The sequence below is a fragment of the Mustela nigripes genome, chromosome 3 (genome assembly GCF_022355385.1).
Source record: "Mustela nigripes isolate SB6536 chromosome 3, MUSNIG.SB6536, whole genome shotgun sequence".
NCBI lineage: Eukaryota > Metazoa > Chordata > Mammalia > Carnivora > Mustelidae > Mustela > Mustela nigripes.
In genome coordinates, this window is record NC_081559.1 from 127,992,410 (window position 1) to 128,015,695 (window position 23,286).

General features: G+C 40.7%; 1 protein-coding gene across 4 annotated transcripts in view; it reads right to left on the minus strand.

Annotated features, from left to right (window-relative positions):
- Positions 1 to 23,286, minus strand: part of ASPH (aspartate beta-hydroxylase) — a 219,281-nt gene that overhangs the window by 69,014 nt on the left and 126,981 nt on the right. For all 4 annotated transcript variants that reach the window (XM_059394635.1, XM_059394634.1, XM_059394636.1 and 1 more), the window contains 2 exons: positions 8,030 to 8,115; positions 1,130 to 1,216 (listed from right to left, as the gene is read on the minus strand). In XM_059394635.1, the coding sequence (XP_059250618.1) occupies positions 1,130 to 1,216; positions 8,030 to 8,115 (173 nt within the window). The remainder of the gene's footprint in view (positions 1 to 1,129; positions 1,217 to 8,029; positions 8,116 to 23,286) is intronic.

The following is a 23,286-nucleotide window of genomic DNA, read 5'->3' on the forward strand; positions in this document are numbered from 1 at the left end:
GTAAGGAAATGGTCCAATTTCATTTTTCTGCATGTGGCTGTCCAATTTTCCCAGCACCATTTATTAAAGAGGCTGTCTTTTTTCCATTGGACATTCTTTCCTGCTTTGTCGAAGATTAGTTGAAGCATATATATTTTACTTGTTTTGTCTCCTGGGATGCCTTCATCACCATAATGACAATGCCATACATTTTGCTGGTGGCTGCATCTGCAGCGCTTAGAACTGCATATAGGGGGCTTCCTGTAAGTAATTTTTAACGAACTGACTTTGTTTTTATTAACATATAATATTTGTTTCAGGAGTGCAGGTCTGTGAACCATCAGTCTTACACAACTCACAGCACTTACCATAGCACATACCCTCCCCAGTGTCCATCACCCAGCCACCGCATCCCTCCCCCCAACCCCCATCAACCCTCAGTTTGTTCCCTGAGATTAAGAGTCTCTTATGGTTTGTCTCCCTCTCAGTTTTGATAAAGTAACGTTTAAAATACCTCCTGGCTGATAAGATCCACAAGGGCAGAGACCTCTAGAGGGCTCATTATGATAATCCCAGGGTCTAAAAAGTACGTGGTACATGGTGGCTTTACAGCCAACTGCAGCAACCACAGGTGGGTGCGGAAAAACTTCACAGAATGAGGAGCTGGACGATGGGAAAGTCAGGAAAGAAAGGAGAGAGAGAGTGGAGACAGGGAGAGGGAAGCTGATAATATAACTCCGTTTTATATTTTCAAGACTTTCCTAGGCATACTTGCAGCCTCTAGTTGCAAAACTGCGGTTCTTATAGCTCAGAGGAGCCTGTGGTGAAAACTTGGCAGAATGGGGCATAACGGTGACGGGAGGTCAAGGACAAAAGTGTTCTTCTTTTTTTCTTTTCAAATCCAGGGAGAAGCCAGATGGAGGGAGAGCAGGAAAATGTTACTAGATTCACCGGGACGCAATGGCAATAACTAACTGTCGTACTTAAAACGGTATTTCTTGCTTGAGTGTACACATATGCATGAGAAATGGACTCTGTTTATAAGTTAGAAGGACAAAGAGAAATACAAATGGTGGGCAGTGAAAAAATCCAATTACACAGAACACAAGAACATCAAAAGAATCTTCTACGTAGGAATGATTTCAAATACCTGTGCCTTTCCGTATCTTGCCCGTGGACTCTGAGGGTATTTGCGCACTAGTTCTTGGAATGCACTCAATGCTTCTTCAATTTTCCCCTGTTAGGAAGAAGCAGTTACATAAATGCAGTAAGTTCAGATGCATAATGTTATTCAATATGGTTTTTTAATATTCACCAAATAATGTTGTCAAAACATCCTAGACTCCACTCTGATTCTAAAGACAGTTTTATCTAAGATTTTTAAAAAATTCAGTTCGGAAAACAAAGAAGTAAAAATGAAAACAATTTTTTTTTTTTTTTAATAACAGAAACCTGACCAAGGATGTGTTCTAAGTCTCTGTTAAAGAAACTGCATTTTCCCTCTATACACACAGTTCCTACATGCATTATATTTTAACTTTCTTTTTCATTGAAGTACAGTTGACACACAATGTTACATTAGCTTCAGATGTACAACACAGTGATTAGACAACTCTATAGTTTATGCTATCCTCATCATAAGTGTAGCTACCATGGGTCACCATACAATGCTATTACAGTATTACTATCTTCTTGAAGAAAATAGTATTTTAAGTTGGGGAAAAAATACTGCTGGTGGCTGGAATGTCTTGGGGTCTGCCATGAGAAGTCTGCAGCACCTGTTGGGAGGATAAACTTGCCTGAGTCATAAGGCCACTGGCTCGTGGTACCTGTTAGCCACTAAACACTAGCATTGATTTGGCTTGCCTGGCCGACCGGGGAAACTCATGACTCTGTGTTATGTATCCCCTCCCAAAGCTTATGTGGACCCTTAAGAAGATGGTCCAAGCACCTCCACTAGGTCCCTAACCACCATGACATGAAAAGAAACAGAGGATGTGGAACAGGACAACTTGGTGAGCGTCTTGGTGGGGGTGAGGAAGCCTCTCCCCATGGCACTCCCTCCATGGCCATTCCACAGGGTGAAACAATGTCTCCTGGTTTCCAATGGATGGCCACAGGTCAAGGACACTGGGAACCACGGGATAGAGCCAGATTTTCTGAGATGAACTTTCACGGACATTTCGGCTCCTTCTAAACTAGTAAATCCATTCATTACTCATACAAATGGAAGCTCGCCGTGGTTTCTATGTTTTGAAGTTCACCAAGCTGAGTTTCCACATGACAAAAGTTCACCTCACCAGGGTGGCTCGGGAAAGCAGGAATGCTCGGCTGTCCCTGACACCCACTTCTGGAAGACTTGACTCAATAGTGAAAGGTCAGGCAACATCCCTATTAAAGTAACTTAGAATCATTTCTTTAGGTAGATAGCATCCAAGGAGGAGGTTTTCTTTTTCTCTCACTTGCCCGTAAGTGGTGCTGAAGCGCTGGTAGAAACATATGCATAGTGTCATGGCTATAAGCGCAGGCTCCAGAGCCAGACTGACGGGTTGGAGGCTGGTCTCCGCTGCTTGAGAGGTGTATGACTTAAGGAGAGTTACTGATGCCTCTGCCTCGGGTGTCTCATCTGTAAAATGGGGATGAGGGTACTTAACTACCTTGAGGGGCTGCTGTTACACTTATAACTGGTAGACATCACATGGAGCATATGTGGTGTGGGGAATGTGTGTGCAGCACAAAATAATGGGGCTCCTCTCACAGGAGCCTTTTACCTGATCAACAGGCAGGTTAACAAATAAATCAAACCAGGAACACATGCTTTACAGGACATGTACTGTCAGAAATGATTGTACTGCTCTTTAAAATATACTGTCCTCTCATGATATTAATTTCTTTAAAGATTTTATTTTGTAAGAGCAAGCAGTTACAGGCCCGTGGCAAACTGAGACAAAGCACAGATTTTTCATCTACTCATTATGTCCCCAACACACACAGCCTCCCCCATGATTACCATCCTGCACAACAGTGGCACATTTGTTACAAATGACAAAGGTACACGGACACATCAAAATTACTCCAAGTCCACAGTTCACCTTAGGGTCCGTTCACTCTTGCTGTGGGATATTCTGTGGGTTCGGACAACTGCATACTGACAGTATCTACCATTACAGCATCATGCAGACTGGTTTCACTGCCCTAAAAATCCCATGTTTTTACCTCTTCATCCCTCCCCCACCCACTTTTAAGGGATGAAGAACTCAATGTGAAATATCTTTTTCTGTGTGACTTTCTTCTAACTGCCTTTTTTCTTCTTCCTAGAAGAAAAAAAGGCACTGATTCCAAGCAGTTTTAAAATGACAGCAGATGAATTCTTGGGTTTCAAAGTCTGTGGCTTGAGGCTCTGCCCTCTGGGTCCTTGGCTCTGGCTACCGAGTTCTTGTCTCTGGCCACAGAGTCCTTGTCTCTCACCTCTGCGTCCAAGACTCTGCCCTTGGAATTATCTTTTCTTTTTATTGAAAGCGTGATTTGTTTTATCCATCTGTTTCCTGCCTGTAGAATTTTGGGAACCCACCATTTCTTGCCGTTTTTCCTGTGTCTCTCAGGTGGCAATGCTTCTCCTAGTATAACATTCTCAAAAGCCTTGTGGGTCTCTTTTGTCTGTGGTGGGGATTCACACCATTTGACAAGAGGCACCTGCAAAGACCCTCCCAGGATAATCCCATCTCTGTTCCCAGCTTCTGCTGGACAGCTGAGTAGATCCAAGAGTCACAACACACCCACTTTCTTCAGGAAAAGGATGTCCAGCATGCCCTTGGCCTTCTCTCCGGAGTACACTTTGCTAACAATGAACTTCCTGATTCTTCTGCAACTGGATAGACCAAGAAATCTCCCCAAATTTTCATGTTCTGGTTCTTTTTTCCTTTAAGAGTTCCTTCCTTAATGATCACTTTCCTCTCCTATTTTACTGGAAGCAGGCTGCATCCTGGACACATGGCTTGGAAATCTCCTCAGTGAAGCATCCAAGTTCCCTGCTTCCAAGTTTTGCTTTGCCCAAGCCCGTAAGATATAATTCATTTAAGTTTTTTGCCACTCTGTAACAAGGACTGCCTTTTCCCCAGTTACAATAACTTGTTCCTCATTTCCTCCTGAGCTCTCGCCAAAAGTGCCTATCAACATTCTGCTGGTAAGGATAAGTATATTCTCGAAGATTATCGATAAAGCTTTCTCTATGGTGCTCCTCACTTCCTCTGAGCCCTCTCCAGAAGCAGCTTTCACATCCATATTTCTACCAACAGTCTGCTTAAAACAATGCAGGCTTTTGCTCTCATGCGTCTCGAAATTCTTCCGGCCTCTCCACCTTACCCAATTCCAAAGCCATGTCCATATTTCTAAGTATTGGCTATAGCAGCAGCCCACTGCCCGGCACGAAAATCTGGATTAGTTTTCTCCGGCTGCTGTCACAAATCACCAGAAATTTGATGGTTCAAACAACAGAAATTCATTCTGGAGAACATCAGTCCAAAATCGGTTTCACTGGGCTGAAACTGCGATGTTGGCACAGCCACGCTTCTTCCAGAGGCTCTAGGGGGGTCTGTTCCTTGCCTCCTGACAGCATTACTTGACGGTGCATGCATTACTCCAATCTCTACTTCAGTCTTCACATTGCCTTCTCCTCTCTGTGATGCCTTCTCCTATTTTGTCTCCAATTTCCCTCTGACTCTCTCTTAAAAAGAAACATGTGATTGCGTTTAGGGCCCAAGTGGATAAATTAGAATAATCTCCCCATTTCAAGATCTCTAAGTTATCCTATCTGCAAAGACCCTTTTTCTAAATACAGTAAGGCTTACAGGTTCCAGGGATTAGGACTTGGGATATTTTGGGGGGGGGGAGCATTTTTAGCTTACCACATGCCTTCTGTAACTTAAATCGCAAATGTTGAGGCTATTTTTGTGAAAATCATGCTAAATGCACCATTACGATCTAAAACACAGGAATAACAACATTTGTAACAAATCTGCTAAAGCATTTTGTTCCTTCTGGATAAAAAGCTGGTCATCAAAAATATAAAAATAATGGAATATTGTGACTTGACCATGGCATCCCTCCAATCCCCTTCGGACAGAAGCGTGTTGCCCTGCTAAGGGACTGTCAGCCCTGTTCTTACCCCAGCAGGCTAGCAAAGTAAATGTGCGTGCTTCTGGTGTGGAGGAACTTCCGCTCCCTAGAATCTTACTAGAGAATATAGCTCCTAGGGCTATGATGCGGTTCTTACTGAAAAACTTAAAGGCAAGATACGATGCTTGTGAAGAATTGCCTAAAAATCCCCTTTCGACAGGGCTTACATTTTATCCAAAAACCAAGACAGTTCATTGGAGAGACAGGTACTTGGGCCCCACTGTTCTGGCGTGAGGCCAATGAGCTGTGCCCAAGGACATTAAAACACACCCCCACAGCTGTGTTGTAGAATCCACTGGTGCGATGTGAGGCCGGGAGCTGGCCATCCGTCAGCATACCCTTCATGAAGATCCACAGCAGAACAGTTCTCTCTAGACCTGGTGGAGGGCAGCTCCTCTGATGAACGCCATTCATCTTAGAGTGTGACGCTATTCCCTTTGCGTCCTGCCTACAGCGTATCCATTCATCCCAAGCTCCTTTCAGAGCCTGTGATGCAAACTTTCATGTGTTCGAAAGCCTCACTCTGACTTTATTACATGTTCCCTTCTCCCTCTCTTTTTCTCACTTAAAATGAAGTAATAAGAAGTGGGACACCTGGGTGGCTTAGTGGTTAAAGCCTCTGCCTTGGGCTCAGGTCATGATCCCAGTGTCCTGGCATCGAGCCCCCGCATAGGGCTCTCTGCTCAGCAGGGAGCCTGCTTCCCTTCCTCTTTCTCTGCCTGCCTCTCTGCCTACATGTGATCTGTCTGTCAAATAAATAAATAAATAATCTTTAAAATGAAATAATAATAAGTGAATATTTAAGTAGATCCTTTTTTCTACGGGTAAGGAAGAGTGTTAAGCAATACATATGACTTTTGAAAAACACATGATTGAATTAGGTTCTGATCTGTTCATTTTTTTTTTTTAAAGATTTTATTTATTTGACAGAGATCTCAAGTAGGCAGAGAGGCAGGCAGAGAGAGGGGGAAGCAGGCTCCCTGCTGAGCAGAGAGCCCGATGTGGGGCTCGATCCCAGGACCCTGAGATCATGACCTGAGCCGAAGGCAGAGGCTTTAACCCACTGAGCCACCCAGGCGCCCCTGATCTGTACATTTTTGATGGAAAAATAAAGTGACCCCATACTTTCATGCAACATAGTCCTTAAAGCTAGGCATGAACTAAAACTGGACCCTCTTTGTCTGGGGCATACCTCAGCATGGGCTTCAGCTTTTCCAAGGTGACCGGTTGCATCATTTGAAAATATCAGCCATAAAAATAACCTTAAAAAAGCTTTGTTAATGCTGATAATCCAGTCAATAATAAATATGGCTCCTTGCTATTTCAGAAGCAAGAATTGTAGCTACTTCCTCCACCCTTATTGAAGACTCGGGTGCCCCTGGAGGAATGCCTCATCATTTCTCCAGATAAGCAAGAACCAGAGAATACCCCATGGACTGTTCCAGCACTTTTAAATCCCACTGACTTATCTTCCCGTTGGAAACTGAGCCCTTCTTTACCATTCATTAAAATTACATAACAGTCCTTCTCCAAAGCTGTTCACTTGTCCTTTATCCCTAAAGTCACCTGTGAAACAGGCATCCCACACTCTCATATACGGCATTTAGTAAAGAGGAAGTGGAGGATGCCAAACGAGGGGATAGAAAAAGAAGACTCCTACTTCACTTCCATTAAGAAATGCAAATTTCCCACAAATAGTAGGTGGCTTCATTTTGTAAAGTTAAACAAGACAGACTCAGAAATCCTTCCCATGATTAAATTTAGGAACAGTGAACAACTTTGCTACAAAAGTCTTTGGAGTTACCCCATGTTTATTGGCTGCTGAAGAGGGTAAGCCACTCTTGGCCTGGGAACCTTGTCTAACACTAGTTACAGAGGTCTCCGTGCTTCCTGGTATGTTTCCAATAAATACTTGGGAAGCATATTCTTGTCCCAACTCAGTTCCTAACTTGTGTCCTTTTATTGTTGCTTATTTACTTACAATACCCCGTCCCTTCTTTGCAGCCAAGGTCTACAGGATGAAAAAGCATATTACAGGAAAACTAATGATCATGATGCCAACTCTAATTCCAGTACAGGGTAGAGAAAGAGAAATTTCCATGACAAACGAGCAGATGATTCAGTGAAGGTGTTATTAAATGTATTATTATAAATGTTGGACCTGATAATTAGACGATGACTATGACTGAGTCAGAGAGCAAGAACTTCAATCTAGTGTCAAGTTATTTTTTTTAACTGCAATATCTAGAAACACACGCATGTCATATTTCAAATTAACTGAGAACAACACAAACCATATAATAGTCAGCCTGAAAACTGCAGGTGCATGAGGTTAATACTTAGTGAGAAGAATGCTAAACCCAATGTCATTTCACCTATCAGTAACTACCCTAAGCGTCCTGGACTAATTTTTTTCTTTTTGCATTGAGGTGCTAGACAGTTAAAAATGTTCACCTATGTGGCATTTGACACAGTTGATGCTTTAAGAAAAAAAAAAAAAAAAAAACTCATCTGATTTTCACAAAAACCAAGCAGGAAAATCACTTTCTATTCTAATTTTTTAAATGAGAAAACTGAGGCTCAGAATGGCCAAGTATTTTGTCCAAAGCCACACACCTGGTGGAGGGGAGGTGGTAGGCTGACCCCACGTCCACCAGCCTAACCCTTAGTTCTACTTCTGTTTGGCCATACAGGGACAAATTTTCCCTTTCACTTGATTCATTTCACTGGAATGCTGATGTGCTTGGGAAATAAAAAAATCCAGTCCACTCAAAGACTGCTTCTCTTATTATTTTGAAACAATTCAACAGTAACGCCTGAATTTATTGAACTGACCCATTGCACATTTCTGTGCCAAATGAAAACATCAACATACCCTTTTACGAAGTTTTTCTGCAGCATCAAGTTCAGCTTTAATAGTCTTATCAAATTTATTTAATAGTTTAGGCTTCTTTTTCTTAACTGAAAGAAAAAAGAGGTTTTTATTTTGTATTTCTTTGTCTAGAAATAGTTCTTAAGAATAGTGATGTACGAATAACAAGAAAACTCTCCGTGCAGGAGCAAACACACTCCCGGCTCACCTCTTTCCACCCCCCCATCCCCGGGAGGACATAGGCAGCAGCTGCCAAGTGAGATAACACAGCCCTTACTTATATGCTCGGGGTGTTCCGAGGAGCCTGGGTGGGTACTGGTATCCTGAAACTCACAGGGATACTGGCCTAGTTTCTGGGAGGAAAATGGTAGGTGTGATTTATAAACTTAGGATCGACTTCTTGGCTAAGTGCGCAAGACTGCGGAGAAGAACAGAATTTCACAGTCTAGCACGGACGGTCTTCCTGTTGCATCATGGGCTTACCACTCCAGCTATATTCCATCCTTCAGCCAAACATGACCATCCTGTGTTCCTCAAATAAGCTCTGTACCGTTTCTGACCCTACTTTCTCTAAGTAAAATGGCCTATTCCTTTGTTGGTTGTAAATATGTTCACCCTTCAACAACTAACTCAAAACCCTTCTGCCTTCCTCACTGCATTCCCCCTCTGGACTGAAGTCCCCATTACTCTGCGTATTTCTTTCATGGGCCTTCTCTCATGGGACATGTATTATAATCATTTCTGCAACTTAGTCCTTTTCCAAAACCTAAGCTCCTACAGAGGGGTGCCGTGTTGTAGGCACAAGCTGAATTGGTTCATGCTCACTGAGCATGAAGTCACATCCAGTGGTGGGTGGGGAGGTCCTGCTGGGGCCCACCTGGCAGTGCCCGTGGGGTGGATGGGTGCCGTGTGCTCCCTGGAAGCCTAAAGCTAACCATCCTGCTTGAGGGCTCAGGAGAATGACAAGAGGAGGGCATGGAAGGGTAAGTGGGATGTTCTAGATAGAGGAGGAGACTGGTGGTGGGACAGGGGATGGAGTGGGGGAGACAGAGAATGAGAACAATGAGAAGGGATGTTCTCCATCAATGTTCTGACCCTGAACCCATCCATCCATTGCTCTGCTGTCTCCTGTCACACAGGAGGAGGGTCTCTCCTTCCTAAGGTTCCCCCCCCACACACACACACACCCCTGTCCTCTGCCTTCTGTACCTCCTGAGTGTCTCCTCACTCCCTGGCTCTATTCTGGGCATCTATTTTCATTTAATAATGCTGAGGTCTTTGCTGTCCTAAAGTAAGACAAACCTCAGCCTACCCTCCTCTACCTGCCATTCCCTCTTACCCTCCTCTCATTCCTGGCTCCCTCTCAACTCATGGTGCTCTGGCTTCCTCACCCAATACAGGGCAGAAGCAAGTCTTCTGGAAGAGAGAGGTGCTGAGTGGCTAAAAGTCAGATGACAGGTCTGAGTCCCAGCTCTGTGACTTCTAAACTTTGTGACCTCAGCCAGGCTGCTACTAAACTTTTCTGACTCCTGCGTCCCTCATCTGTAAAAATTGAGTTAAGTCAATATTGCACTTGAGAGGAGAGCACAGTGCTCCCTACGTTACGGGCTCCCTAACAACGACTGATGCCTCCTGCCATCTCTGCATGCCCATTTGTTCCTTTTCCTTCCTATCCTACCTGACTCCTCTGCAGCACCTGGCACAGCTGACTCCTCCCTTCTTCCCAAACTGAATGCTCTCCTTGACTTCTGTGTTGCCCACTTTCCTAGTTTTCCTCCTTATTCTGTAGCCTCTTCATGTCCTCCTTGGGTCCTCTGTGGCTCCTGCCCTCTGCGGCTCCCTAGGGTCAGTCTTCAGCCCTGTACAGGGCTTTAACAGTTTAATTTCCAAATGGGGCTACAAATTAACAGGTTAATGTTCTTTTGCATTACAAAAATCGTAAATCTGTGGGCCTATAATTTATGACACGGATGCCTCACACTCAAGATAGGAAATCGAATGCACTACTGCTCACCACTCTTATCATTCTCATATCTGTCCTCTTCCAGAGGATGACATCAGAGCCATCTGGTTGTCCAAATCACAAAACTAGTTAGAGACGGCAAACAGAACAGGGCAAAGAAGGAGCATGTGGATTTGTCCAAATGGACTGAATAGAATCACGACTTTTTTTAGCATTTGCTCTGTGCCAGTCCACATGCTGGGTGCTTTTTTTTTTTTTTTTAATTTTTAATTTTTTAATTTCTTTTCAGTGTACCCCCGTGCCGGGTACTTTACCTATACCTCCTTTTATTGTCTTAACCTCCCAGACATAGTGAATTTAACTTCATAGGTATGCCACTGGGGTACCAAAAGGGTCAGTTCCTTAATACCTCCCCTCTCCCATCCACACAGGAAGAGACACACTTAGTTCCCACTCAAATGGTTTCCAAAGGGAGGGACATTCCCCCCAAACTCTTGGCCTCTTGCCTCTCCCCATAGGGTGTTGGTGTGACCTATCTGCTCACTGGGTTGGGGGAGATGACAAGCTTGTTTGGTTCTGTCCCACCCTCTCTCTTCCTCCCAGTAGCACATGTAGTATGTTGAGCTGATGGCAGTCTTACAGGGAGGCCCCCACGTGGGTGAACTAGGGCTGCCTAGAGTGGGCAATTATGTCTAATTCTGGGGTTCATTATTAATCAACCCATTATTCCTGCTCATCTATGCTCCATTCTCCAATTCCACTATCATCAGCAGGAAAGCGGACACTCTGATCACCTTTCCTTTATTTCACTCCTCGTGCATTTTTGAAAATGGTCATGCTCTTTTATTTGTTTATTCTACCTTTTTCTTCCCCTCTCTCTGAGCTCTCAGGACCCCTATTGTTAAAGAAATATAAATGGCTAAAGCAGAGACTGACAAAACAGTGAATAATGGGGTATTTTCAGCTGCATGTCATTATACGTTAGCATATATGCTGAGGATATGGAAAACAAATTGATGTTTGACTGAGATGTGACTGCATGGTGGTAAGTTAGTGTCTTGTCATCTCAGCACTGACTTATGTCTCTCAATTGCTCATTTCAGTTTTGCAGAAGTCTCTGTCAGCAGAACACCAGCGGGACCAAGAAAGCCTGGCGTGCACCTGACTACAGGACGTTACTGGTTTTCCCAAATCTGTCACCCATTTTATAAAGTTAACATGAGATTTATCTATAAGAAGAAAAATAAATTATTGGCAGTTCAACATAGTCAGCAGTAAAATAATAGGCTTGTTAAACAGTTGTACATTTTAAGTATCTTGATGTCAAAATATTTCAATAGTGTCACAAAAAGACAAAATATTAACAATCTTCTGTATCTCTTTTCACAGATCTTCAAGTATAGTCGTTCCCACTTCTCTTCTCTTTGAAATTCAAGTTTGGTCCCTATCATGACTATTTTTATTTTTAAACGTATAAAAAGCCCAAGGCAATTTTCCCAATTCTAAAAAACACAGAGCTCTTCCTTCTTATTATGGAGAGGCACATGGCCAAGCCACAGAGACAATGAGTTCTCATGGTTAGTGATGGGACCAGGCTCCCAGGTGGTCTGGGCCTCAGTTTTCTCATCTACAAATGAGTGGTATGGGCTGACTGTGTTAAGACCTCTTTGAACTTGGAAATCCCATGTTTTTAATTTTCAGTTGATGGAAATCATGTTAATAATCTTTCAAAGCAGACCTAGAAGGCACTGGAATGAACTGTTATTTTGTTGAACATGGTTTTAAAAACAATGGTTTAGAAGGAAGCTGTGCATGCTATATTAAACTTTGTATAAAAATAATCACTGTCATTGCAAGTATTTTAATTTTTTCCAAAACCATGAAAGTGCGTTTCAGTTGCATTTCAAATTTTCCATTCCCTTGCCATACCATGGTTGAAACATTAAGAGGAAATAAGAAGAAAAAAGAAAGACAATAAAAGAATAACTAACAGTATGAGGAACGCTCTAGCAATATATACTTAGATTATATAAAAATGAATACTGGTTCCCTTCCATTTCCACTTGGTCCATCAATGAAGATGTTTTTATATTATGGTACATGGGTAGAATTTGACCACCAAGAAAAACAGACACAGGATCTCTGCATTACTCTGTGTTCTAAACCCACTGCATTAAAAAGAGTGATGAAAATGGAAATGTCTGCCATATGTTAGATAGAAAGCAACAATTTCCTAACCAGTCTCCCTGCTTCCAGTCTGTCCCCATGGTCTACACTGTCCTGAGGATCTTCCTGCTCATGTCTCCCACTCTTTAAATACACCCATGGATCCCTGAACATACAAAATGAAAATGAAATTCCTTAGAAAGCCATGCCAGCAGTCCTGATCCTGTTTGCTCTCCAAGAGAAATGAAATACGTCCACACAAAGACTTGGATATGCACACTCATTGCTGCACTGTTCACAGCAACCAAAAGGTACTTCACTGACTCATTCATTCTTTCAACGATTTGCTAAAATGCAACTGTGTTCCAAGGGCTGTGCTGGGAATTCAACAGACCTTCCTCAAGGAGGCTGCAGTCTTACTGAGAAGAAAGATGTAAATGGATAACTAACCTTGAGAGGAATGAATTTCAGAATGGACCAGGAGTGGTGCTAATCCATTTGGAAGGCAGAAGGGAAAGCTTCCTGGGGAAACTTAGAAATCAAGCATACCCAGCGGTGGCGGCATTATTCTGGGCAGAAGAAAGAGTAGCTATTTTGTAATTCAGTCACAACTGGGGAATTGTGCTTTCATCATTAGTTATTTCTCCTGTAAGTGAAAGGCCAAACATCTCCTTCTGCTTGGATGCTAGTGTTTGGTACCATATATGTGAATGCTCTTATTGAGGGAATCAGGGCTTTCCAGAATTTTAGAAAGCTGAGGTGGAGATATTGCTCAAGGACTCTGGGCTCTGACGTGTCTCTCCCTAGATCTGAGGATGTGGCATTAGATGCTGAGTGATGCTGAGCCTCCTTCAAGAGCCAGCAGAGGCCCAAAGTCCACATTTAGGAAGTCTAAGTTTTGTGGAGGGAGGAGGTACTCCCCAACTGTAAAAGATCAGTGGCATAGCAAGATTTGGACTTTTGAAAATATGCAAGACACAATGTGTACAACCCTAGCTCCCCACTCCAACCCAGATGAGGGATTCTTGATGCCAAGGGGTGCCACGCTGAAGGTCATGGCACCTGCGCCTACCCCAGGCTACCATTTTTTTTAAATACAATTTTCTGTGCTAACTAAGGGTCTTAAATTAACTGCACTCTGAGAGAAAGAAAGAATGAGAATTTCTCCCATTAAGTCAAAACCACCAAAATGCTTGCTTTATTTCAGGGAGATAATGTTCATCTCAAGCTATTTCACAGTTGTGTTACCTTCAACCACGTCTACGGTCTTTCACAAACCAGCCCCTAGTCTCTGTTTTCCTCTCTAGTTCTGTACCTGTAAAGCACTTTACGTTGCCTTTACATGGTCTCTCAAATACAGCATGAACTTTGGCACCTCTGTGAATCTTCTCATGGTGTTTTCTTTGGAAAATACTTCCCTCTATTTATACCACAGGATACTCTTCATTTCAACTTTTAAGACCTACTTTAAATGTCATTTCCTCTATTTAGTCATCTAAGACTTAATCATGAAAAAAAAAATACCCTCCTCTTCTGCCTCCACATAGCATTTTGTTTCTAGAAATAATAAACTTTTCAGGCTGTGTTCAAGTTGGTTGTATAATTAGCTTAAGCATACTCACCCTCTCTCTCTTCCTACCAACCCTCCTCAACCGCTGCTTGGTTGTTAGTTTGTGCGAGAAAAGAACTGTGCCTTCCTTGTAACTTATTCCCAGCATTTAGTACATGGCCGGGCCTACAGAGAAAGTCCTCAACAAATACTTAATAAAACATGTAAGGATGAGTGAATCAAGACATTATGAAAAGGAATGGGACAATGTCAATTTTAACTTGGGCCTATCAGCTATTTTTTAAAAAGCAGCAAATTATAAGCAACATGAAAATGAACGGAGAGCAGCTTGCTTTATAAAAAAGAAGCTCTAATCCAAAAAGTATCAGTGGACAACAGTGGGGGGGATAGAGGAAAAGGATGAGAAAAAGAAACAAGGTGTATGTAAGTTAATCCTCATTGAAAATATAGAGAACACTGATACTTAAATTCCTGTGTTTCATTCCATTAAATTTTTCAGTATATTCAGCAATTTAGAACACAAATGGCAGAATACTAGACACAACTACAGGGGCCAACGGCAGGCTGCCGGAAGATGTGCCACTTTAACATTAAGATTATTTTGAGTTAAAAGCCATCAAAGCCCAGCAGATACAGGAAAAGCTCTTTACCGCCCCAACAGCTGCCTAAAAGAATTTAGATAGAGGACCTGCTCCAGGATGAGAGCTCTCACCACAGATAACTACATTATGATATGAACTAGGTAGATGGACTGGGAGGAACCTAGCAAGGTCTGTTCGATCAAAGTTCCCTATGTCCCATAGTTACTGAGTGTTCCTGCAAACATTCATTTATCAAACATTTACTCTTTTTAATTTCCCCATGAATCGCATTCCTTCCAGATCCTACCCCCCTTTCTTCTTTGTTCAAAATGACCTACTGACTGTCTGGAATTTCCATCTGTGTATGGGTTCCCTGTTGGTATACAATTAAGTTTGATTTTCTCCTGTTAATCTGCATCATATCAAATTTGAGTCTTAGTCCAGTAAGAAGGATCTTGAAGGGCAGAGGAAATTCTTTCTTCCCAACATAACTAACCAGTAAGTTCTTAGACTGCAAAGTTCAGCTAATTTAGTAGAACATAAGTTCACAAAGCATCTTGCTTTTATGTTTTGAGTCACTGCTTAATGCCTTATCAAATTCTTTGCTGATAATAATAGCTGACATTTACTGTGCACTTCATTTGCTAGACATGAGTGACTCACCTAGGCTGTGCAAACTATAAACAAGAGGAACCAAGACTGGAACTTGGCATTATCCTGACTGCAGTGTCTATGCTTTTGCCATTTTGCTATCTATCTATCTATCTATCTATCTATCTATCTATCTATCTAGCACCTGGCCCAAACTAGGGTGTTTCTAAGGGTTCTGAGAGTGATGACAGAATTAAGCATTGGTATTGCTGTTGCCAGAGACAAAGAATTCCTCTTCCCTTCAAGGTCCTTCTAGCTGGACTAAGAATGAAATTAACATGAGACACACTAGCAGGAGAAAATCAAATTTAATTTAAGTGTACAAGGAATCCAAACAGATACAGAAATTCACAAAGATAGTTGGGCAAAATGAGCTATATATGTCATCCTGAACTAAGAAAAAGGGAGTACGAGTCTAAGACTTCACAGGAAGGAATACAATTCACAGGGGAATAAGAAGAGCAAATATTTGGTCATTAGATGTTTCCCCTGACATATGTTTGGGCACTCAGATAAAATTTATCTCTAGTAATAACTCTTATTCCAAGAAAGACCCCCCAATTTAGATTCTTCAATGTGGTTAAGAGAGGGGCAGAAGTGTGTCTTGAGCCTATAGGTTCTAGATTATCTTCAGTGCAAAATAATCTTTATACCAAAGTAGCCCATCTTGAGGCAGCTTGCTCTTGGCCCATACATTGTGTAAAGGAATAAGTTGAACGTTGTACTGTAGTCTCAAAGGATAAAGGTAGTTAAATAACCACAGTAATTTTCCTTTCAGGTCTCAAAGATCCAGGGTTTACACGTTATGCAGACACATGGCTTAGTAGGATGATCACAGTGTAGAGTCTAGAGAGGCCTCAATTTTGCCCTTCTTAGGTGACTTGCTTAATTTTGCTTCCATGAAATTGGGAAAATATCTGACCCTCACCTACCAACCATAAAGGAGCACAAAACATCAATATAAATGTTAATCATTACTTCCCTCTATAACACCTTATTTTTTTAAAGATCTTATTTATTTATTTGACAGAGAGAGATCACAAGTAGGCAGAGAGGCAGGTGGGAGGGGGGCAGGCTCCTTGCTGAGCAGAAAGCCCTATGTGATGCAAGATCTTGATCCCAGGACCCTAAGATCATGACCTGAGCAGAAGGCAGAGGCTTAACCCATTGAGCAACCCAGGGACACCATCTATAACACCTTATTTTCATGTATCTTAAAATTCTGTTAATTAAATGGGAGATGTGTATGATATATCTTTGTAGGGGCATAAGGCAGACCATCCCAAGACTGGCCACTTTGGCATGAAGAAGATTTTGAGTTAAAAGCAATCAAAACCCAGCAGATTCAGGAAAAGGTCTCTACCCCTCTCTCAACTGCCTAAATTTACATTAGAAAGGAAATCTTGCACCAGGTAGAGAGCTATTAAGAGATCTCTGTTTATCTAAGAAAGTTATTTGCATAACAGAACAGCCTTTGTTTTCCAAACCTCCCCTCTCACCTTTCAGCTAAGGTCTACCTCCTCATTGTAAGCTCAGACCACCCTCCCACCCCCACCGCAGGGGTCTAAGCTCCTTAGATCAGGATGTCATATAAGCCTCATGTTGCCTGACAGTTCTTGGAGTTTCACGGCGCTGGATGCCCTGCTTATACAAAACTAAATGTGATTTTCTCCTGTTTATCGGTCTTATGCCAATTTCCTTCTTAGTCTAGCTGGAAGAGCCTTGAATAGAGGAAAATCCGCTCATTCCCAACACCTTATTAGCAAATGGTTTGAGGAATTTTATTTATTTATTTATTTAGTTAGTTTTAAGATACCAGATTTGCTCTGTAGTCAACCATCTCCCTGACAGAGATTTTGGGTGACTAATAACTTTGCCACACTATACCTGTAGCCAGTTGTATTTTCTGAGTCAACAAAGGACTAAGGACCTACGGGGCCACACTATCCTTGCTTTCCTTGCTCCCTAGACCCTGCTATGTGTCTCCAAGTAGAATGACATAAAATATGAAAGACTGCTTTTTGTTACAAGTATCCAAAGATGGGTTATGACAGGAAAACATTTAAACAGCAAAATAATTTTAAGGGAAGGAAGAGTAAGACCAAAATAAGACATTGAAGAAAAATGTGCTATCTGAAATGCAGCCTGAAGCTAAAATAATCACGTAATGCTCTATTGCAATATTATTCATGTTAATTAACAGTTACCCTAAGACAGACCTCATTACATATTCAAATCTTTCTGTATTAGAATTGGAAGTTAATTCTGCTTTTCTTTTTAAAACCAATGCTGAATTTAAATATAAGAAAAAAATAAATTTGTCTGGCATTGAGGTAAATCTATAAATTAAGAAAAAGGGTTAAAAAAAAGAAGAAGGAAACAACAGAGCAAAACATTCAAGACCTGAAGAATCCAGTGCTAAGATTTTTGATGGAATTCTTTCTGCTGGGTATAGAGAGAGCAAGCCCGTATCTGCACATTTACCAGTGTTCCTTCATGGCTTGGGCAGGGGAAGAGGATGGGAGCAGTCAGTTAGTTCTCTTTCATCTTTCATTTAAAAGTGTGAATTGTGCAAGGTATTTTAGGGGAACAAATTTTACCACTCCAAGATATGCCTCTTTGGCATATTGATTATTTTAAGCTGGTTATTTTTAAGAAACTGAAGACACAAAAAGAAGCTCTGAAAACTGAGAAGTAGTTACTTTTTTGTAAGAGACACTTACATTTATAAGGGCATTATCTTTTTTTTTTTTTTTTTTTTTTTTTTTTTGGGAGAGAGAGAGAGAATGCATGCATGAGCAGGGGTAGGGGCGGAGGGAGGAGGAGAGAATCTTAAGCAGGCTCCATACTTAGCATAGAACAAGAACGACATCCATTTTTAAGGGTATCTCCCTCTCTGTCTTTAAGGGTGTCTTTCCCTCTCAGGAAGGAGGGATCACTCAATGTGCAGAAACTCTTATCAATGGAGGACGTCTGGACTTAAGTCTGCATAACAACCTTATACTTGTTTATTGTGTTTCTCCTACTAAGCTCCCATGACTGGCTCCCCAGCCCCACCATTTTTCACCTTTAACTGAATGGTATTTAAGGTGATGACTTCAGTCATTTTGGGAAGCTACTCAGTTTTCCTGGGTCTCTCCTGTGTATACAGAAGGCACACATGTTACTAAACTTCTGTTTTTTGCTGTTAATTTATCTTAAGCCAATTTACTTATTAGACCAAACAAAGAACCTAAAAGGGAAGAAGGGAATACTTTTCTGCCCCTACAGTATTCTATTGCTTTGCTTCACAGTGGGGTGTGAAAGAAATCTCCTATCATATCAAGACAGAGTCATGTTATTTGCTACCGAGAAACCCAATCAGCAGACAGCCATGGAAGTGCTTCTGGCAGGAGTCTTTGTATTATCGCTTCAAGTAAGGAAAATTACTGCATTTGATCCAAAAGAACCCCCTCCGAGACTGCCTCCTCTAATATCATCTACCTTGTAGGTCTATAGTACTGGAGAAGAGGTAAATCTGGGCAACTCTAGGCAGACTGTCTTACCTGCCAGTCCTTCACTGCACATGGGAGGGAAGGAGAGCGGCGCACCCTTCCTTTGCCTCCTACAGCTAAGGAACAAGGGGCTCTTGTTCTCCTCAGAAGTAATATCAACTATATAGCAGCAGGAGTTCAATATTCAAAGCATGCACCGAACAGTTAACATAAATATTTTTCAGCTGAGAGACACTAAGTAATACAACACAGTAAACATTATATAAAGGCCAATTGTTTTCATCTGCCCCCTCTATTGAAATAATGTGGGATTCCACTGGGAGCGTTCAGTGGAGGCAGCAACTATTCCAGTTTATTAAATGGAGTCCGCTGTCTCCCCATAGAGTTATTTTAATAAATTATACATCACTACCTTTCTAGACTAATAATCCTTTAACAGATGTGACCCCATATGTTAAATTAGAAATTTCAGAGACGCTAAGTGATGTGTTTTCTATACATAAAAGAAACCCTTTCAGTGCCAAGGCAGTCCACAGCCTTACCAACAGCTGCTTCAGACACTATGAATTTCATCTCTATGTGCACTGTTCCATTAGAGGACAGCCACTAACCCCCCCCCCCAATTTTATTTTAGATACAGTTATAACAATCTTGCTCTTCTAGTCCTTGAACCGTTAACTCACTTTAAGTAACACAATAGAGAGAATGAAGGCTGCTTGAGTCAGAGGTATACTCAGCAGTAAAAAGTAAAAGCTGACAGACCGGAGTCAGAAAGACAGAAAAACCAACAGAAATTAGCTTATTTCAGTATTGGCCAGACTGTGTAGAGATGCTATGCACTTCAACAGCCCCAAAAGGCATCACTGCACAGTAACTGATATTCATTAAAATGGGTTTCATAGTCTCCAATCACCAAGGAAAGTTAAATTATGTGCAGTATACGATTTTAGATGGTAGAGTTGCTTAAAAGGTATTTTAGAGATCTACCAAATTCGTAAATTTTGTTTACATAGTTCTTAAAGGTATTTGAGCCTTTAAAAAATAATTTTTCTAGGGATGCCTGGGTGACTCAGTCATTAAGCATCTGCATCCAGCTCAGGTCATGATCCCAGGGTCCTGGGATAGAGCCCTATACATCAGGCTCCCTGTTCAGCAGGAAGCCTGCTTCTCCCTCTGCCACTCCCCTTGCCTGTGTACCTGCTCTGGCTGTCTTTCTCTCTGTCAAATAAATAAATACAATCTTAAAAATATATATATTTCTATGGGGGCACCGGGATGGCTCAGTTGGTTGAGCATCTGAGCCTTGATTTTGACTCAGGTCATGATCTCAGGGTTGTAAGACAGAGCATGGAGCCTGCTTAAGATTCTCTCTCTCTGGTGTGCCTGGATGGGTCAGTCAGTTAAGTGTCTGCCTTCCACCTGGGTCATGATCCCAGGGTCTTGGGATGGAGCCCCATGTCAGACTCCCTGCTCAGTGTGGAGTCTGTGTATCCCTCTCTCTCTACACTTCCCCCTTGCTTGTTCTCTCTCCTCCCTCTCTTTTTCTCTCAAATAAATAAATAAAAAATTTTAAAAAAAGATTCTCTCTCCCTCTGCCCCTCCCCCAACTTGTGTGCATGCTCGCTCTCTCTCTCTCTTTATTAAAAATAAAAAAATAAATGTTTCTTTGAAATACTGATTTTCCAGTAATGTTAAATAAAGCAAGCAATGGCTTGCTGCTGTTAAATAAATAAAAATAAATAAATAAAAATAAAATAAATAAATTCCAGTAATGTTAAATAAAGCAAGCCTGGCTGTACATCAGTCCTACTGGGGAAACTTGAAACAAACAGACATTCCCAAGCACCATAGGGTAAGTATCTTAGGGGTGGGGATGTTGCAAAGGGGAGGAGATAAACATCTATATTAAAAAAAAAATAGTTACAGGTAACTCTGCTCTGTATAACACTGCAGATATATCTAAATATTAGTACACCTATATGAATGAATAATTTAGGTATTTGGAAGTTTAGTTTCTAATGCTACTTTATTTTTTTTGCTTATCAGATGTCAACATATATTTGCTTGTTGTTTTGTCAGCATTAATATTGGCTGATTATGATCTGTATACCTTTTAAGACACAAGTTACATTTGATTCATATGTTTTTAGATATTATGTGAGAATCACCACCCAAGTGGAAATCTTTAAGTATAATCCAATCACTATAATAAATTCCTAGAGTGCTTTGATAATTTCTCTGTATGTGAAGAAAATGAAAATCTGATATTATAGAATTTATTAATCTTGGTTTGTAGGAGTGGTGGTAAACATAAGATGACCACGAATTTTCAACAAGCAATCCAACTGTAAATATCTGGATCTCCAGGAAATGAAAAATAGTTGAGTTTATCGAAGAATAGCAAATAGAGTGGCAGATTAACTACTTTTAATATTTTAATGAATAGAAAAATACATGTTTAACTGATAGAATTTTCATTACAGACAAATGTGAATATAGATAAGAAACAGAAACATAAACCTATAACTCAATATATTTAAAAATAAAGCCATTGCCTTTCTGAAATAGATGCAGTAGAAATAACAATGAGAAAGGGGATCTTGTCTTCAAATATTAAGGTTGAGTGCATATATTCAAAACAAAACCAAATTTCTAAAAATTTCCATATCATATATGAAATAGTGGTTTTTGAGTTACTTTATATTGGAAAATGAAGGGTAGTGATTCCTGAGAGAGAGGAATCAAATTTTTCAAAACCAATGATAAAAAGAGAATTCTAAATGTAGACAGGAGAGAACAGACATGCTACATATAGGGAATAAAATAAGGATGACAGCAAACTTATTAGAAAAAATGGAAGGGAAAAGGGAATGGAGCAATTTTCTTTTACATACAGTTGACCCTTGAACATGAGTTTGAACTGGGTAGATCCACTTATACATGAATTTTTTTAGATGCTGTAAATGTATTTTCTTTTCTGAAGTTAACTTTATTATAAAAATACAGTATATAATAATATGATGTACAGGGGCGACTGGGTGGCTCAGTGGGTTAAAGCCTCTGCCTTCAGCTCAGGTCATGATCCCAGGGTCCTGGAATCCAGCCCCACATCGGGTTCTCTGCTCAGTAGGAAGCCTGCTTCCTCCCCTCTCTCTGCCTGCCTCTCTGCCTACGTGTGATCTCTGTCTGTCAAATAAATAAATAAAATCTTAAAAAAATAACACAATGTACAAAATCTGTGTTACTGAGCACTTATGTTATCAGTAAGGCTCTGAGCAGAGTGTTAGTAGTTAAGTTTTTGGGGAGTCAAAAGTTATAGTGGATTTTTGACTGTGCAGAGAGCTCAGTGCCTCTAACCCCTGCATTGTTCAAGGGTCAACTGTACTAACAACAACAACAAAAAAGCTAACTGAGAATTCTATGCCCAGCAAAAATATCTCTCAAAACAAGGATGAAATACAGGCTCTTCAAAAATGCAAAAACTGAAAGAATTCATCACAAACTGGCCTGCACTATTAACATATGTTAAAAGACATCCTTCAAACAGAAGGAAACTGATAATAGATGGGAATATAGAATGTACACATAAAAAAGAAAGAATTGGAAATGATAACTACATGAGTTACTATACATTTTCTTTCTAATTATTTAAATTTCTTTAAAAGCTGGGGCAACCAACTCTAGTTGGTTAAGCGTCTGCCTTTGGCTCAGGTCACTATCTCAGTGTCCTGGGATCAAGCCCTGCATTGGGCTCCCTGTTAAATGGGGAGGCTGCTTCTCCCTCTCCCTCTGCCTACTACTTCACTAGCTTCTGCTCTCTTTCTCTGTCAAATAAATAAATAAAATCCTTATTTTAAAAAAAATTGTTTTATTTATTTATACTTCAAGGTTTTTTCCTTTATTTTTTTGGAGACAGAGAGAAAGAATGTGGGCAGGGAAGGGGGAGAAGGAGAGGGAGAGAGAGAATTCAAGCAGGCTCTACATTCAGAGCAGAGCCCAACACGGGGCTCCATCTCATAATCCTGAGATTATGACCTGAGCTGAAATCAAGAGTAGACCACTTTAACCCACTGAGCAACCGAGGTACCCCAAAAGATAATTGTCTTAAATAAAATAATTGTTTAAACAAAAACAACAACCACATAGTGTAGACTTTAAAATAAAAGTAAAATGTATAACAACAATAGCAGGAGAGGAGGTGGGAGTATATATTGTATAGGAGTATATACTGTAAGGTTCTAATAGTATATGTGAAGTAGTATAACATCACTTGAAAGCAGACTGATAAGTTAAGGATTATATAATCCCTATAGATACTAAGATAATCTATAAACCCTAAAATAATCACTAAAGAAATTAGTTATAGCTAATAACTCAACAAAATAGATAAAATCAAATCATAAAAATTATTCAGTTACTCCAAAAGAAAGTAGAGAGAAAAATGGCACAAATAGATATGACAGAAAGGAAACATACAGCAAGAAATAGTTTTAAACCTAATCAAATCAATAGGCACATTAAATATAGATATCCCAATTCAAAACCAAATAACTTCAGCTTTAGTGAAAAAGTGTAACCTAACTACACGCTGACTATAAAAAATACACTTTGAATATAAAAACACAAACAAGTTAAAAGCCAGTGGAAGGAAAATGGCACGTCATTCTCATAACAGCATAAAAAAAAAAAAGTTGGAGAGCCTATATTAATGTCTAAGTAGATTTGTGTTCAGAGAGTATTATCAGTGGTAAAGAAGGTTATTCCATAATGATAAATGAGTCAATTCATTAAAGGGATATAATAATCTAAGTGTTTCTGCATTTTGTAACAGAGCT